The 16,248-nt window shown below is 38.5% G+C and overlaps 2 protein-coding genes across 3 annotated transcripts in view; both read right to left on the bottom strand.

The window, feature by feature from the left end:
- The window catches only part of SLC16A2 (solute carrier family 16 member 2), a 178,442-nt gene that overhangs the window by 97,360 nt on the left and 64,834 nt on the right, over positions 1 to 16,248 (bottom strand). The window lies entirely within an intron of this gene.
- On the bottom strand, positions 11,361 to 13,902 carry LOC118653350 (nucleolin-like). The gene is given in 2 exon segments (XM_036304075.1): positions 11,361 to 12,774; positions 12,776 to 13,902. Coding segments are annotated over 2 exon segments (2,322 nt in total). The 5' UTR covers positions 13,888 to 13,902; the 3' UTR covers positions 11,361 to 11,564.

Raw genomic sequence — 16,248 nt, 5'->3', positions numbered from 1 at the left:
AGCGTTGTCTTCTTTCCGAAGTGATTTGGCCTTGCAGTCGATGTTGATGGTTGACATGGATCAACTCATGATTTTGTGTGTTTGGGATTCTCAAAATAAATCCATGTTTCATTGCCCGTCACAATTCGATGCAAAAAAGGGCTTTCTTTCATGCCATTGAAGCAACATTTTACAGATGACTTTTGGGTTTTCCATTTGTCTTTCATTTACTTCATGTGGCACCCATTTTCCTTCCTTTAATATCTTTCCCATTGCTTGTAAACAATCGGATATTATTTGCTGAGCAACGTTTAATCTTTCTGCAAGTTGTTTGTAAGTTTGACACGCATCTTCATCCAATAACGCTTGTAATTATTGGTCTTCAAACTTTTTCAGTTGACCTGGGCGTTCTTTGTCTTTCACATCAAAATCATCACTTTTAAAGCATTTAAACCAGCATTCACAAGTTTCTTGAGATGGAGCATGTTCACCATAAGCTTCCCAAAGTATTCAGCAGGACTTTTCTTCAAAATAAAGTAATGAATTAAAACTTCCCGCAAATGCTCTTTTTTTGGCACGAAATTTGACATTTTTCAGTGTAAAAATATCTATGATGTTAACACCTTCAGCAAATTTGACATATGAAGTTTTGAAGCTTGTTGTTAATACAACAAAATAGCACACATATCAAATCGCATATATCTCAACATATGTGTAACTCCATATAGTGAAAAAATCCGCATTATTAACCGGTAGACCTAGTATAACCATAACTCTGAATCGTTTCTCTGACAAATTGCTTGCTTTCATTTCATATATTTCCTTTTCTGGCAATTTTTCTTTCCTTTGTGGATTGTTTCTTTTTCTCCCCAATTTCGCTGTCTCTTTGTATTTGTGTCTATGTAATGTGAGTTGCTCTCACTTTCTGGCTCTGGGCAACCTGTTTGAGGTTGGAGATGTTGAAGCCCCTAGCGGTCCAATGGTCTGGGATTTCTTAGCCCAGAGGCTGGGTCTGCCTTGACTCTCATGTCTTTGTCTGGGCTCTGAGTTATATTTCTTTCCCCCATGTATCTGGTTCCTCAGCTGTCTTCTGCAGGTGCTTGGGGTTGGCAGGGGTATGTGCACAATTCTTCTGGTGTGTGACTCCAGTGTGGGGTCCTGAATAGTAGGATCCACCTGCACGGGGTCCAGGCATATGGTATCATGGTTAGCTTGGTCCTGGCCCTCGGGGTGCTGTCATGCGGGATTCTGGTGCTTCAACTGGGCAAACGGGAGTGGGTGCGCAGCAAAGTGATGCGTGACGTCTGGGATTAGGGTCCTGGCACACAGTGGCTGGGGGGTGGTTGAGGGGGCAGCCTCTGGGTGCGTTGGGTCCAGGTATGTGTGGTCCCTGAAACACTAGTTCCAGGGGCAGGGACCGGACATGTGGGGTCCTGGTGCATGGGGTTCCAGCACATGGGGTGCTGGCGCTGTGACTGGGAACACTGTGTCCTGGAACACAGGGTCCCTGAAGATCTGGGTCTAGGCATGGGTCTGGGGAGGCATAAAGCGGGAGGTGTCTCTGACCTGAGGTCACTACTGGGAACTGGAAGCGAGGTAGGGTGCCACTCACTGCAGGGGTGGTAGGTGAGCTGCTTTGGTTGTTGTTTTGGCTGTGCTCCTCCCCCCCAGTGTTCCCCACTTCAAGATAGTATGGGCTCTGACCCCAGCTGCACTTGCCTGGCAGTGTCTGCCATGGTAGCAAGGACTCCTCTTACAGGAGAGCCTGGGCCACCAGTCCCTGAGACTTCTACAAGATCTAACTGTCCTTAATTCACTCTCACACACACCACACAAGTCCACATACTCCCTTCTCACTCCTTTACTCTCTCACACTCTCTCTCTCACTGCCCTCCTGCTGGCTGCCAAGTTAGGATCTTCTACTACCACCTTCAATAATTACTTTAAATGTTAATGGTCTAAATATATAAATTAAATGACAGGCATTGTCAAAGTGGATCAAAAAATAAAACCAAACTATATGTGTTCTATAAGAAACCCACTCTTACTTTAGACACATATACAAGTTAAAGTAAAGGGATGAAGAAAAAATATACCATACTAATAATAAAAAAGCTGGAATAGTTAAATTTCAGAGAAGACTTCAAAGCAAGAAACATTATCAGGGATAAAAAGGAACACTACAAAAATGGTAAGGGGGTTAATTCTCTAAGAATATATAGTAATTCTTAATGTATATGTGCCCAACAACAGAAGCTAAAACTGATAGAACTGCAAGAAGGAATAGGTGAATCCACTATCATATTGGAAACTTTAACATCCTTTTATCAGAAATAGACAGATACAACATGCAGAAAATCATACATGCATACAAGAGAATAGTTGAATTGCAGAATATCATCAATCAAGTGGATCTAATTGACATCTACAGACTACTTCATCCAATAGCAGAATAGATATTCTTCTCCAGCTCTCAAGGAACATTCACCAAGATAGACCATATATGGATCACAAAACACACCTTAATAAATTATATATATATATATATATATATATATATATATATATATATATATATACAATTATTATGTCATGCTCTCAGAACACAATGCAATTAAAGTAAAAATCAATAAAAAAATGGGTAGAAATACCAAAATACTTAGAAATAAAACAACACACTTTAAAATATCATATGGGTTAAAGAAGAAATTTCAAGCTCTAACCAGTTTGGCTCAGTGGATAGAGCGTCGGCCTGTGGACTGAAGGGTCCCAGGTTCGATTCCGGTCAAGGGCATGTACCTTGGATGCGGGCACATCCCCAGTAGGGAGTGTGCAGGAGGCAGCTGATCGATGTTTCTCTCTCATCGATGTTTCTAACTCTCTATCCCTCTCCCTTCCTCTCTGTAAAAAAAATCAATAAAATATATTTAAAAAGAAGAAGAAATTTCAAGAGAAAACTTTAAATGTTTTGAACTAAATGAAAATGAAAATACCACTTACCAAACTTTGTGGAATGTAGTGGAAGCCATACTTGAAGGAAATTGTATATCATCAAAAGCATATGTTAGAAATTAATAAATATTTAAATAAAAAATCTAATCTGCAATCTAAAAAAATTAAATCCAAGATGGGAAAATAAAAGAAATAATAAAAATCAGAGCAGAAATCAGTGAAATTGAAAATAGGAAATCAATTGAAAAAAATCAACAAAACAAAAGCTAGTTCTTTGAAAAGATCCATAAAAGTGATAAACCTCTATCTAGGCCAACTAAGGAAAAAAGAGAAGACACAAATTACTAAAATCAGAAATGAAAGAGTTGACATCACTGTAGATCCCATGGACATTAAAAGAATAATAAAGGGATATTATGAACAACTCTATGCCACAAATTTGATAACCTACATAAAATGACCCAGTTAAGAAAGATACAATCTGAAAGACACAAACTGCCAAAACTCACAAAAATAAATTGACAATGTGAATAGGCCTGTATCTATTAAAGAAGTTGAATTAATAATTAATAACCTTCCAAAACTCAAAGCACCAGGCCCAGATGGGTTCATTGGTGAATTCTACCAATCATTTAATGAAAAATTATACCAATTCTCTGCATTCTCTTCAAGAAGATAGAAATGAGAGAATACTTCCTAATTCATTCTATGAGGCCAGTATTGCACTGCTAACTAACCCAGACAGAGACATTATAAGAAAACTATAGACCAATAGCTCTCAGGAACATATGTGCAAAAATTCTTAACAAAATATTAGCAAATAGAATACATCAGTATTCAAAAAAAGGTTATAGACCACAACCAAAGTGGAATTTATTGCTGGCTCAGTATTAGAAAATCAATTAATGCAAGAGATTACATCAACAGGTTAAAGGACTAACATCAAATGAGCATATCAATAGATAGAGGAAAAGTATATGACAAAAGTATTTTTATATGTGATGGGACAAAAAGTATTTGACCCATCACCTATAAAAACTCAGCAAACTACGAGTAGAGAGGAACATCCTCAACTTGATAAAGAACATCTACCAAAAACTTATAGTTAACATTGTCTTAACGATGAGAAAATAGAAGCTTTCCCAGTGATTGGAAACAAGAGAATGATATCGCCTCTCACCATTCCTTTTTCATATTGTACTGAAGTTCTGGCTAATACAAATATGACAAGAAAAGGAAAGGTATACTGATTGGGAAGGAAGAAATCATACTGTCTTTGTTATCAGATTACATAATTGTCAGTGTAGAAAATCTGAAAAAATTGACAAAAATTCCTGAAACTAATAAGCAATTATTAGCAAGGTTCATTGATTGTAATACATGTATCACTCTGGTGTGCAATGTTTATAGCAGGGGAAGCTGTGTGTTTGGGAGGTCAGGAGACATATGAGAAATCTCTGCACTTTCTGCTCAGTTTTTCTAGGAACCTAAAACTGCTCTAAAAATATAGTTTTAAAAATTAGGCAAAATATTTAAATAGACATTTTTTCTAAAGAAGATATACAAATGTCAAATAATTATATGAAAATATGCCCAACATCATTAGGGAACTGCAAATCAAAATCAAAATGAGATACCACTTTACACCCACTAGAATGGCTATTAATTATCATCATCATCATCATCATCATCTACTTATATAAAAACCCTAGGTGGTGTTCATCATGACCACCAGAACCGTGACCAAGTGGAAGGAAGTCAGTCCTACAGGGGTTGCCATGGCAACGGCTGCACCCTCCCCTGAGCTGTTTCCAGGAGCTATTTCCTGTAAGGGCGGGGTTTGAGGCAGGAACCTGCCCTGGGAGCATGGAGGCATCTCTTTCTAAAGTGTGCTGCGCCAGCATAGCCAGGGGTGAACCTGAGTGGGGGCGGCTGAAAGGCTAAGAAAAGACAGACAAGAGAATGAAAGCTGGGTCTCGGTGGGATGCTGCTTCTCTGAGAGACAGTGACCACGCCCACAGCCATGCCTTTATTTTATAGCAGAAGCTATGAGGCAATGTAAGGGCATGACCAAGATTGCTGGGGTCCGACCCCAGCAGGTCCAGGGGTCCCCAAAGGTGTGGATGGAGTCAGCAAAGAAGGAATGACACAACATTCTCCTGGGTTTCAATCCTATTCAACTACATGCACCTGAACTCTATCAAGCCTACATCACTCAGGCACGTGGGGCCACATGTTTGGACCATAGGTTCAAGCTTACAACTACAGCTGTTGGCTATAATTGTGCTGGAAGGGCCCTGCCCTCCAAGCTGGGACTTGCACTTGGCAATGAGAGGACTGTGCCCTCTCATCAGTCCAAGGCTTGAACCTGTCCAAAACACTGTAGTGGCTCCCCACAATAAAGTTCTAATTTTGTTTCTTTGTTACTAATGTTGTGGCCCCACCCCATAACAAAGAAACAATTTCCGGAGGATGAGGCCCAGGAATCAGGATTTTAAAAAGATTACCAGGTTATTCTAATGTGCAGCTAAGGTTGAGAACCACTGCTATAGATAATATTAAAAATATATCTAAACGTCCAATTCTTTATCCAAAAAATGAGCATGTTCAAACATTAAATGAAGAAAATTTGGATATACTTGATGGAGATTTTCACACGTATTTGAGTGATGATTCTATTGATTCCACAGATGATGCAGAAAAGGAAAATTTTCCCATCAAATTTCTTAATAGTATTACTCCTTCGGGAATGCCATGTCATCAATTAAAATTGAAAGTGGGTGCAATCATCATGCTATTGAGAAATCTCAATAGTAAATGGGGTCTTTGTAATGGTACCAGATTTATTATCAAAAGATTATGACCTAACATTATCAAAGCTGAAGTATAACAGGATCTGCAGAGGGAGAGGCTGTTCTGATTCCAAGAATTGATTTGTACCCATCTGACACTGGCCTCCCATTTAAATTGATTTGACAATGGTTTCCTGGGATGCCAGCATTTGTGGTGACTATTGATAAATCACAAGAACAAACTCTAGACAAAGTAGGCATATTCTTACCTGAACCTGTTTTTGCACATGGTCAGTTATATGTTGCTTTCTCTCGAGTTTAAAGAGCATGTGATGTTACAGTTAAAGTTCTAAGTACTTCATCACAAGGGAAATTAATCAAGCACTCTGAAAGTGTTTTCATTCTTAATGTGGTGTACAGGGAGATATTAGAATAAGTTTAATTACTTTATCAGTCATTGTTTTCATCACTGTTGTTTTTATATCATGTTTTTGTTGTTTTCATATCATGTTTTTGTCGTTTTTATATCATGCTTCTGTTGTTATATCCTTTTGTTACTGTTTATTTATTAATAAATTTATATATTATTTTCATATACATTTTACTAATTTCCTTTCATCTCTCACACTTCTATTATAGAGAAAGGGCGAATAGCAATATTAAATATCTCTGCTAATTAATTACCTTTTAAAAAAATATATTTTATTGATTTTTTACAGAGAGGAAGGGAGAGGGATAGAGAGTTAGAAACATCGATGAGAGAGAAACATTGATCAGCTGCCTCCTGCACACTACCCACTGAGGATGTGCCCACAGCCAAGGTACATGCCCTTGACCAGAATCAAACCTGGGGCCCTTGAGTCCACAGGCCGACGCTCTATCCACTGAGCCAAACCGGTTAGGGCAATTAATTACCTTTTAATGTGTACAAATTTCATGCACTGGGCTACTAGTCTATATAATAAAAGCCTAAACGACTGTTACAGTGGAATGACCAGGATGACCAGTCTCTATGATATGCACTGACCACCAGGGGGCAGATGCTCAATGCAGGAGCTGCCCCCTGGTGGTCAGTGCACTCCCACACGGGGAGCACTGCTCTGCCAAAAGCCAGGCTAATGGCTGGCAATCACAGTGGCAGTGGAGGGAGCCTCTCCTGCCTCTGCAGCAGCACTACGGAGCAGTAAGCTGAGCAGTAAGGAGCAGCGAGCAGGCAGGCAGTAAGGAGCAAGGGGTCCCGGACTGTGAGAGGGATGTCTGACTGCCAGCTTAGGCCCAATCCTAGGGGGACATCCCTTGAGGGTTTCTGGACTGTGAGAGGGCTCAGGCCAGGCTGAGGGGACCACCCCCCTCCCCCGCCAGTGCATGATTTTCATTCACTGGGCCTCTAGTAATACTAATAATTTTAAACGAAAATAAAAAATGTTGGTGAGGATGAAGAGAAAATGAAATCCTCATGAATTTCTGGTGGAGATGTAAAATGGTCCAATTGCTTTGGAAAACATTTTGACAGTTCTTTAAAATGTTGTTTTACTTCTAGATATATACCCAAGACAAATGAAAGCAAATTTCTACAAAAAAATCTTGGACATGAATTTTCATGGCAGCATTATTTATAATAGCCAAAAAAATGGAAGCATCCAAATGTGCATGAAGTGAAGAATGGATAAACAAAAGTGGTATATCTATACAATGGAACATTATTCAGGAATAAAAGGGAATGAATTAGTAGTACATGCTACAACATTGAAGAACCTTGAAAACATTATTCTAGGTGAAAGATGTCAGTATAATTCCATTTATATTAAATATCTATAACATGCAAAGACATATAAATAGAAAGAAGATTAGTGTTTGCCTAGGGCTGGGATGGGGGAATGGGAAATTTGGGGGACTGATAGTTAAAGGTTATAGTCTCTTTTTATGAGATGACAATGTTCTAAAATTGTGGTAATGTTTGTACAATTCTGTGAATATACAAAAAACATTGAATTGTACATTTTAAATGCGTTGATTATATGGCATATGAATTTTGTCTAAATAAGGCTGTTTTCTTTTTTGTGCAAGAATGTTTAGAAGAGCTTTATTCATAATAGCCAAAAATAGGAAGCAGCTCAAATGCCTATCAAGGAGTCAACAGGTAAACAAATGTGGTAGTCATACATGGAATACTTAAAAAAATAAAGGAAAGAACTCCTTTTATCCCATAATATGGAATAAACTAGAGGCCTGGTTCACGAATTTGTGCACCAGTGGGGTCCCTTGGCCTGGCCTGCAGGATTGGGCTAAAGCCAGCTCTCTGACATCTCCCAAGGGATCTCGGATTGCAAGAGGTTGCAGGCCAGGCCGAGGGACCCCACCAGTGCATGATCGTGGCTGGGGAGGGACAGAGATTAGCCAGCCAGGAAGGGGCCACGGGAGGGCTCCATGGTGTGTCCAGCACATTTTGCTCAGTCCTGATTGGCCAGACCCCAGCAGCAAGCTAACCTACTAGTCAGAGCATCTGCCCCCTGGTGGTCAGTGCACATCATAGAGACTGGTCAACTGTCTGCACCCTGGTGGTCAGTGCACATCATAGCGAGCGGTTGAGCAGCCTTAGCATATCATTAGCATATTATACTTTGATTGGTTGAGCAGCCAATTGGACAACCGTACACTTAGCATATTAGGCTTTTATTATATAGGATTTTTTTTTAAAAAAAACAACACATGAGAAGCAAAAGAAGCCAGATAATAAGAATATATACTGCATGATTCTATTTACATGAAATTCTAAACCAGGAAAGATGAATCCATAGTAATAGAAATCAGGGCAGTTGTCTTTCAGAAATCAGGTGGTTGCCTATTGTGGGTGGAGATTGCCTGGAAAGTGGTACAGGGAAACTTCTGGAATGAAGGACATATCTGGAGGAAATACCCTCATTGGGGTGGTGGTCACATAGATGTTTGCATTTGCAAAACTAAAATCTTCAAATTGTACATATCAGATCTGTGCATTTCACTGTATATACATTTTGCCCCAATGAAAAGAAAAATACATAAACACCTTAAACTCACATACTATCCTCATGGACTCCCAGGAGCTCTAGGGACCTCAGAATAGGAATCAGCTCTGGATTAAATATTTCTGCATTCATTTTCTTCAATGAGGTTAACAGAACAGAAGGTGATCTTTGAGTTGGGCTTTGAAGCATAATCAAATAATCACAAAGTAAAGAAAGGTATTTCAAGCTGATGGAACAGCATGAAAAATGGTTTGTATTCTTGAAATATGAATGATATGATGTGAATAAAAAAGGTATGTGTGGGTGTTTTAGGTAGGTACTGGGTGGAAGATAAGCTTGAGAAAGTAGCCTGGGGACTTGAATGGTGTTCTTAGGAGTTTGCATTTAATCTCATCAAGTCAATAGGGATTCATGAATGGATTCTGGGCTGGAGACTGACAAAGTCAAATTGATTTCCATTTTATGGAGCAAACCCTGACAACAACAGTCTTAGGACAAATGTTAAAAGGCAAGAATACCGATTAGGCTTTTGTAACCCTTGTAATCTGCAGAGGCTGTCTCTGGAAGCTTTTTAAATTGTTTTCTCTCTTAAAGAATTCGAATTTTAATTGGAGTCATGATGAATTTGAGTCAATTGGGAGAATTGACACCTTTTATATATCTTTCCTAGTCATAAACATTGACTATCTCTTCAGTTTTTTATGTCTTCTGTTAATTTCTTTTCTATCTTAAAAAATAAAATTTTATTTTAAATTAGAGTTGATGTACAATATATTAGATTTAGGTGTACAACTTAGAGATTAGATATTTATAAATCTAATACCCATCTGACACCATACTTAGTTATTGCAATATTATTGACTATATTCCCTATGCTGTATTTTACATCCCCATGACCATTCTGTAATAACCAATTTGTTTCCTTCATATTTTTCACCCAGCCCTCAATCCCCTCCCATATGGCAACTGTCAAAATGTTCTCTGTATCTATGATTCTTTCTGTTTAGTATGTTCATTTATTTTGTTCTTTAAATTCCACATATAAGTGAAATCATATTGTATTTGTCTTTCTCTCACTGACTTATTTCACTCAGCACAATACCATCTAGGTTTACACGTGTTGCTGTAAATGGCAAGATTTCATTATTTTTTTATAACCCAGTAATATTCCATTGTATGTATGTGCCAACTCTTCTCTACCCCTTCATTTACTAATGGGAACTGAGGCTATTGTAAATAATGCTGCACTGAACATTTGGATACCTATGTCTTTTTGTATTAGTATTCTGGGTTTCTTCAGATAAATACCCACAAGGGGAATTGTTGGGTCCTTTTTCGGTCTCTTGTTATAGCCGTTGTTATAAAGTCTATTTTGTCTGGTATAAGTATTGCTACCCTAGCTTTTGTTCTTCAATTCCATCTGCATGACATACCTTTTTCCTCCCTTTACTTTCGGTCTATGTGTATATTTTGATATTAAGTGAGTCTCTTGTAGACAGCATATGTGTGGGCCTTGTTTTCTTATCCATTTTGCCAAACTATGTCTTTTGATTAGAACATTTAATTTAATTTTCATTTAAAGCAATTGTTGAGAGTATATATTTATTGCCATTTTATTACTCATGTTTTAGCGCCCCCCCCCCCCAATTCTACTTCTTTAAGAGGACTCTTTAACATTTCTTGTAATACTGGTATGGTGATGATAAACACCTTTAACTTTTTCTTGCCTGGGATGCTATTTATATGTCCTTTAGTTCTAAGTGATAACTTTGTTGGACAGAGTAATCTTGGTTGTAGGTTCTTGATTTTCATCACTTTGAATATTTCATGTCAATTCCTTCTGGCCTGTAGTGTTTCTGTTGAGAAATTAGCTGAAAGTCTTATGGGAACCCTTGTAGGTAAGTAACTGTTTTCCTCTTGCTGTTTATAAGATTCTCTCTTTGTCTTTAACCTTTGACATTTTAATTATGATGTGTCTTGGTGTGGGCCTCTTTGGGTTTATCTTGTTTGGGACTCTCTGTGCTTCCTGGACTTATATGTCTGTTTCCTTCACCAGGTTAGGGAAGTTTTCTGTCATTATTTCTTCAAACAAGTTTTCAATTTCTTGTTCTCTCTCTTCTCCTTCCAGTACCCCCATTATGTGAATGTTGGTATGCTTGATGTTGTCCCAGAGATCACTTAAACTATTGTCATGGTTTTTATATTCTTTTCTTCCTTTTGCTGTTCTGATTGGGTGTTTTCTGCTACCCTGTCTTCCAAATTGCTGATTCAATCATCTGCTTCATCTAATCTACTATTGATTCTCTTTAGTATATTATTAATTTCAGTTATTGTATTCTATTTTCCCACCATGACTTTATCATTTTTCTTAGTTTGAAAAGTAACACATGCTAATCTTTTTTTTTTGGCACCAGAGTTTAGGACTTTTAATTTGTCCCATAGCTGCTGAAGCAAAATTATGATAAAACGTTATGCTTTCCTTTATATCCCAACACACACACACACACACACACACACACACACACACACACACACACAAAACTATTTGTAGGGAAAAATGGTTTTGTACAAAGGAAGAAACAATATAAATTCAAAAGTTACAGATAAGGGTTAGCTCTACCACTCATCTCTTTAAAAAGTTTATATGAATATCCAGTCAAAACCAACAGGCTATCTCCTTTGAAATGTTATCTAAATGGATTTTCAAGTAGACCACAGGACTGTATACTGTCTTGGAATGTCCTTAGAAGGCTCTGTCATTGATCAGGTAACAGAGTAAAAACACCAGAGTCCTTTCTTTTTCAAACGGAAGAGGGAAAGACAGGGATAGAAGAAACTATTCAAACTTCATCTTCTTTCCTTGTGGCTTATGGTCTCCTCCTCCTCCTCTGCCTCCTTGGAAGCCTCCTTGACCTTCAAAACCTCCCTGGCCTCTTCCACCAAGTCCACTTCGGCCTCCTCTGCCACCACCTCTGCCTCCAAAGCCACCTCTGCCTCCAGCACGACCCCCGAAGCCATCTTCACCCTTAGGCTTGGCCCAATCCAAAGTAATTTTGTTTCCATCAATTTCACCATCTTCCATGGCCTCCTTAGCACCTTTGGCATCTTCCTCACTGTTGAAGTCTACAAAACCAAACCCTTTGGAACAGCCCGTCTCCCAGTCAGTGACTATCCTTGCCCGGACAGAGCCATCAAATGGACTCCTTCAATGTCTCTTCCGTAGTCTCCTCGACAGATCTTTGACAAATAGAGTTTTGGATGGCTGGCTTCTTGCATTAGGCAATCCTCTGGGTCCTTGCAATTCCAGCCTGATTGCTCTGCCCTCAATTTTTCTTTTATTACTGGAATTTAAAGCTTCTTTAACATCTTCAAATGAAGCAAATTCTATAAATGCATACCCTTTAGATTTGCCATTTTGATTCTGGGACACTTTGATAAAAGTTGCCTTTTCAAATACTTCCTGAAGAGTTTCTTCTGTTGCACTGTAGGAAAGGTTGCTTAAAACCAGAGTTTTTGATTCACCACTCCAAGTGCTGTTCTTCCCACCTCTATGGTCTTGATTTTGACTTTTTTCTCCAGTATAGTACAGAGAAATGGATCGCCCATCTATTTCTGTCCCTTGCTTTTCTTCCAAGGTTTTCTCTGCATCAGCTTCTGTCTTAAATTCAATATAAGCAATCCCTTTTCTTTTTCCATCCTTGCTGAATAATCTGATCTCCATAGCATCTTCAAACACTTCTTTTAATTCATCCTGAGTAACTTTATAAGGCAGACTTTTTGCTAAAAGTGTTCTTGCATCTTGATCTTTTTTACTGTCTTTTCCCTTTGGTTTTTCTAGTTTAATTTCATTGCCAAAGACTTTTAAATGAGTGAGTTCTAAGGCTTTTTTCAGGTCCTCAGCAGATTCAAAATTCACATAGCCAAACTTCCTGGACACACCAATTCTGACATCCACAACAGCAAGATCGTTTTTAGCAAAAACATTACTAATACCCATTTTTAATTCAGGAGCAGACTTGCTGAAGTTCAGGTTTCCAACAAAGAGCCGTAGTCAGTTCTGTGGCTTCCACTTTCTGTTTCTTGGCCTCAGGAGCAGCTTTCTGTTTGGCCATTTCCTTCTTTCGTTTTCCAGGTGCTTCTTTGACAGGCTCTTCCTCCTCCTCTTCCTCATCATCCTCATCTTCATCATCTTCATCGTCCTCATCATCTTCATCGTCATCCTCCTCATCTTCATTCTCCTCCTCATCTTCATCATCCTCGTCTTCATCATCTTCATCGTCCTCATCATCTTCATCGTCATCCTCCTCATCTTCATTCTCCTCCTCATCTTCATCCTCAGCTGTGCTCTTAGCCTTCACAGGAACAGCTTTTACAGGACCTTTCTTGCCTTTGGCTGGTGCAATCTCCATTGGTTCTTCTTCAGAGTCATCTTTTTCTTCATCATACTCATCCTCATCTTCATCCTCATCTTCGTCATCATCCTCATCATCTGAGGCAGGAGCAGCAGCAGTAGCTTTCATCACTGCTGGCTGAATTTCATCTTTATCTTCATCCTCATCCTCTTCATCGTCATCTTCCTCCTCTTTACTGTCGTCATCATCTTCCTCATCACTATCTTCCTTCTTGGCATTCTTGCCATTCTTTGCTCCCTTGACTGGGATGGCTACACCCTTCTTACCAGGAGTTGCTACCAATGCTTTGCCTAGTGTGCCTCCCTTCTTACCAGGTGTGGCTAATGCTTAGGCTGGTGTAGCTGCTGCCTTTTTGCCAGGGGTTGGCACAACCACTGCCTTTTTGCCAGGGGTGACAACTGCTTTCTTGCCTGGTGTTGCAACTGCAATCTTTTTTGTTGGGGAAACCATCACCTTCTTTCCTGGAGTTATGGTAGTCTTCTTGCTTTTTTTCTGAGGAATAATAATCTCTTCTCCACTGCTTTCATCTTCTTCATCTGACATTTCCTCATCTTCACTATCTTCCTCTACCTTCTTTGGAGGAGGAGCCATTTTCTTGGGGTCACCTTGATTTTTACCAGCCTTTGCGAGCTTCACTATGGTGTGGCTTATGACGGTGGAGTATGTGGCGGGCGAGTGGCGCAGATGTGCCCAGAGGAACCAAATGGAGTCAATGGCGGCTGCTGGTACTGAAGAACCAGAGCGCATATGTCTCTCTACCAGCTAGAGCTCAAGACTGAGGTGAAAGACTCAACACATGCTCATCTTAAATACAGAAACAATCCATGATGCACAAAGTAAAAACAGTAATTTGCACACATATATATGTCCTGACTCCCACCTTCACCAAATCATTGTTTTTGCCATGAAGTAATCAATATTTATAGCCCACATGCATTTCTACAAATCTTCTCTTTGGTCATATAAATATACACAAGGGATTTAACATTCTGTTCAATGTTTCTATGTCTCTGGGTCTATTTTTGTTCATCAGTTTATGTTGTTCATTAGATTCCATGTATGAGTGAGATCATGTGATGTTTATCTTTCTCTGAGGAGCTTATTTCGCTTAGCATAATGCTCTCTAGGTTCATCCATGCTGTTGCAAATGGTAAGAGTTCTTTCTTTTTTACAGCTGGGTAGTATTCCATTGTATACATGTACTACAGTTTTTTAATCCATTCATCTGCTGATGGGCACTTAGGCTGTTTCAAGATCTTAGCTACTGTAAATTGAACTTCTAAGAACATAGGGGTGCATATATTCTTTCTGATGAGTGTTTCTGAATTAATGGAATATATTCCTAGAAGTGGAACCACTGGGCCAAATGGGAGTTCTATTTTAATATTTTTAGGAAACTCCAAACTGTTTTCCACAGAGGCTGCACCAGTTTGTATTTCCATCAGTATTGTACGAGGGTTTCCCTTTCTCCACATCCTTGCCAACACTTGTCATTTGCAGATTTGTTGAAGATAGCCATTATAACAAGCGTGCGGTGGTAACTCATTGTTGTTTTGATTTGCATCTCTTGGATGACTAGTGACTTTGAGCATTTTCTCATATGCCTTTTGGACTTCTGTATGTCCATTTTGGAGAAGTGTCTATTTAGGTCCTTTGCACATTTTTTAATTGGATTGTTTATCTTCCTTTTGTTAAGCTGTATGGGTTCCATATAAATTTGGGGGGTAACCCCTTATCAGATGTATCATTGGCAAATATGTTCAATGCAGTAGGCTCTCTTGTTATTTTGTTGATGGTTTCCTTTGCTGTACAGAAGCTTTTAATTTTAATGTAATCCCATTTGTTTACTTATCCTTACTTGTCCTTAATTTACTTGTCCTTAGTTTCCATTGTCCTATGAGTTGTATCGTAAACATATTGCTACAAAATATGTTGGAGATTTTGCTGCCTATGGTTTCTTCTAGGATTTTTATGATTTCACAACTTACACTTAGGTCTTTTATTGATTTTGAGCTTATTCTTGTGTATGGTGTAAGTGTGTGGTCTAGTTACATTTTTTTGCATATATCAGTCCAATTTTCCCAACACCATTTATTGTAGAGACTGTGTTGACTCCCTTGTATGCTCTTACCTCCTTTGTCAAATACTAATTGACCATAATGGCTTGTATCGATTTCTGGGTTCTCTGTTCTGTTCCATTGGTCTATATGCCCGTTCTTGTATGAGTACCAGGCTCTTGTGAGTACAGTGTTTTTGTAGTATAAGTTGATATCTGGTATTGTGATCCCTCCAACTTTGTTCTTCTTTCTCAAGATTGCTGTGGCTATTTTGAGTCTTTATTGATGACATATAAATTTTAGGAATATTTGTTCTAGGCCTTTGAAATATGCCCTTGGTATTTTGATAACAATTGCATTTAATCTATAGATTGCTTTCAGTAGTATGGCCAGTTTATTGATGTTGACTCTACCAATCCATGAACACAGTATATTCTTCCATTTGTGTATATATTACTCTATCTCTTTTTTCAACATCCTGTAGTTTTCTGAGTATAGGTCTTTTACCTCCTTAGTGAAGTTTATTCCTAAGTATCCTAATTTTTTTTGTTTCAATGGTAAATAGGATTGTTTGTTTAGTTTCCCTTTCTGAGAGTTCATTATTGGTGTATAAAAATGCCATAGGTTTCTGGGTATTAATCTTATATCCTGCTATGTTACCAAATTCATTTATTAAATCTAGTAGTTTTTTCATGGAGTCTTTAGGATTTTCTATGTACAATATCATGTTGTCTGCGAATAGTTACAGTTTTGCCTCCTCCTTTCAAATTTGGATTCCTTTTATTTCTTCTTTTTGTCTGATCACTGCAGCTAGCACTTCTAGTACTATTTCAAATAGGAGAGGTTAAAGTGGGCACCCCTTGTTCCTGTTCTTAGGGGAAATGGTTTTAGTTTTAACCCATTGAGTATTATGTTGGCTATAGGTTTGCCATATAAGGATTTTATTATGTTGAGGTATGATCCCTCTATTTCCACTTTGTTGAGAGTTGTGATCCAAAAAGGGTGTTAGACTTTGTCAAATGCTTTTTTTTTAGCATCTATTGATATGATT

The sequence above is a fragment of the Myotis myotis genome, unplaced genomic scaffold (assembly GCF_014108235.1).
Source record: "Myotis myotis isolate mMyoMyo1 unplaced genomic scaffold, mMyoMyo1.p scaffold_m19_p_4, whole genome shotgun sequence".
Lineage (NCBI taxonomy): Eukaryota > Metazoa > Chordata > Mammalia > Chiroptera > Vespertilionidae > Myotis > Myotis myotis.
Note: the sequence above shows the minus strand (reverse complement) of the source record. Positions and strands in the feature narration are given on the sequence as shown.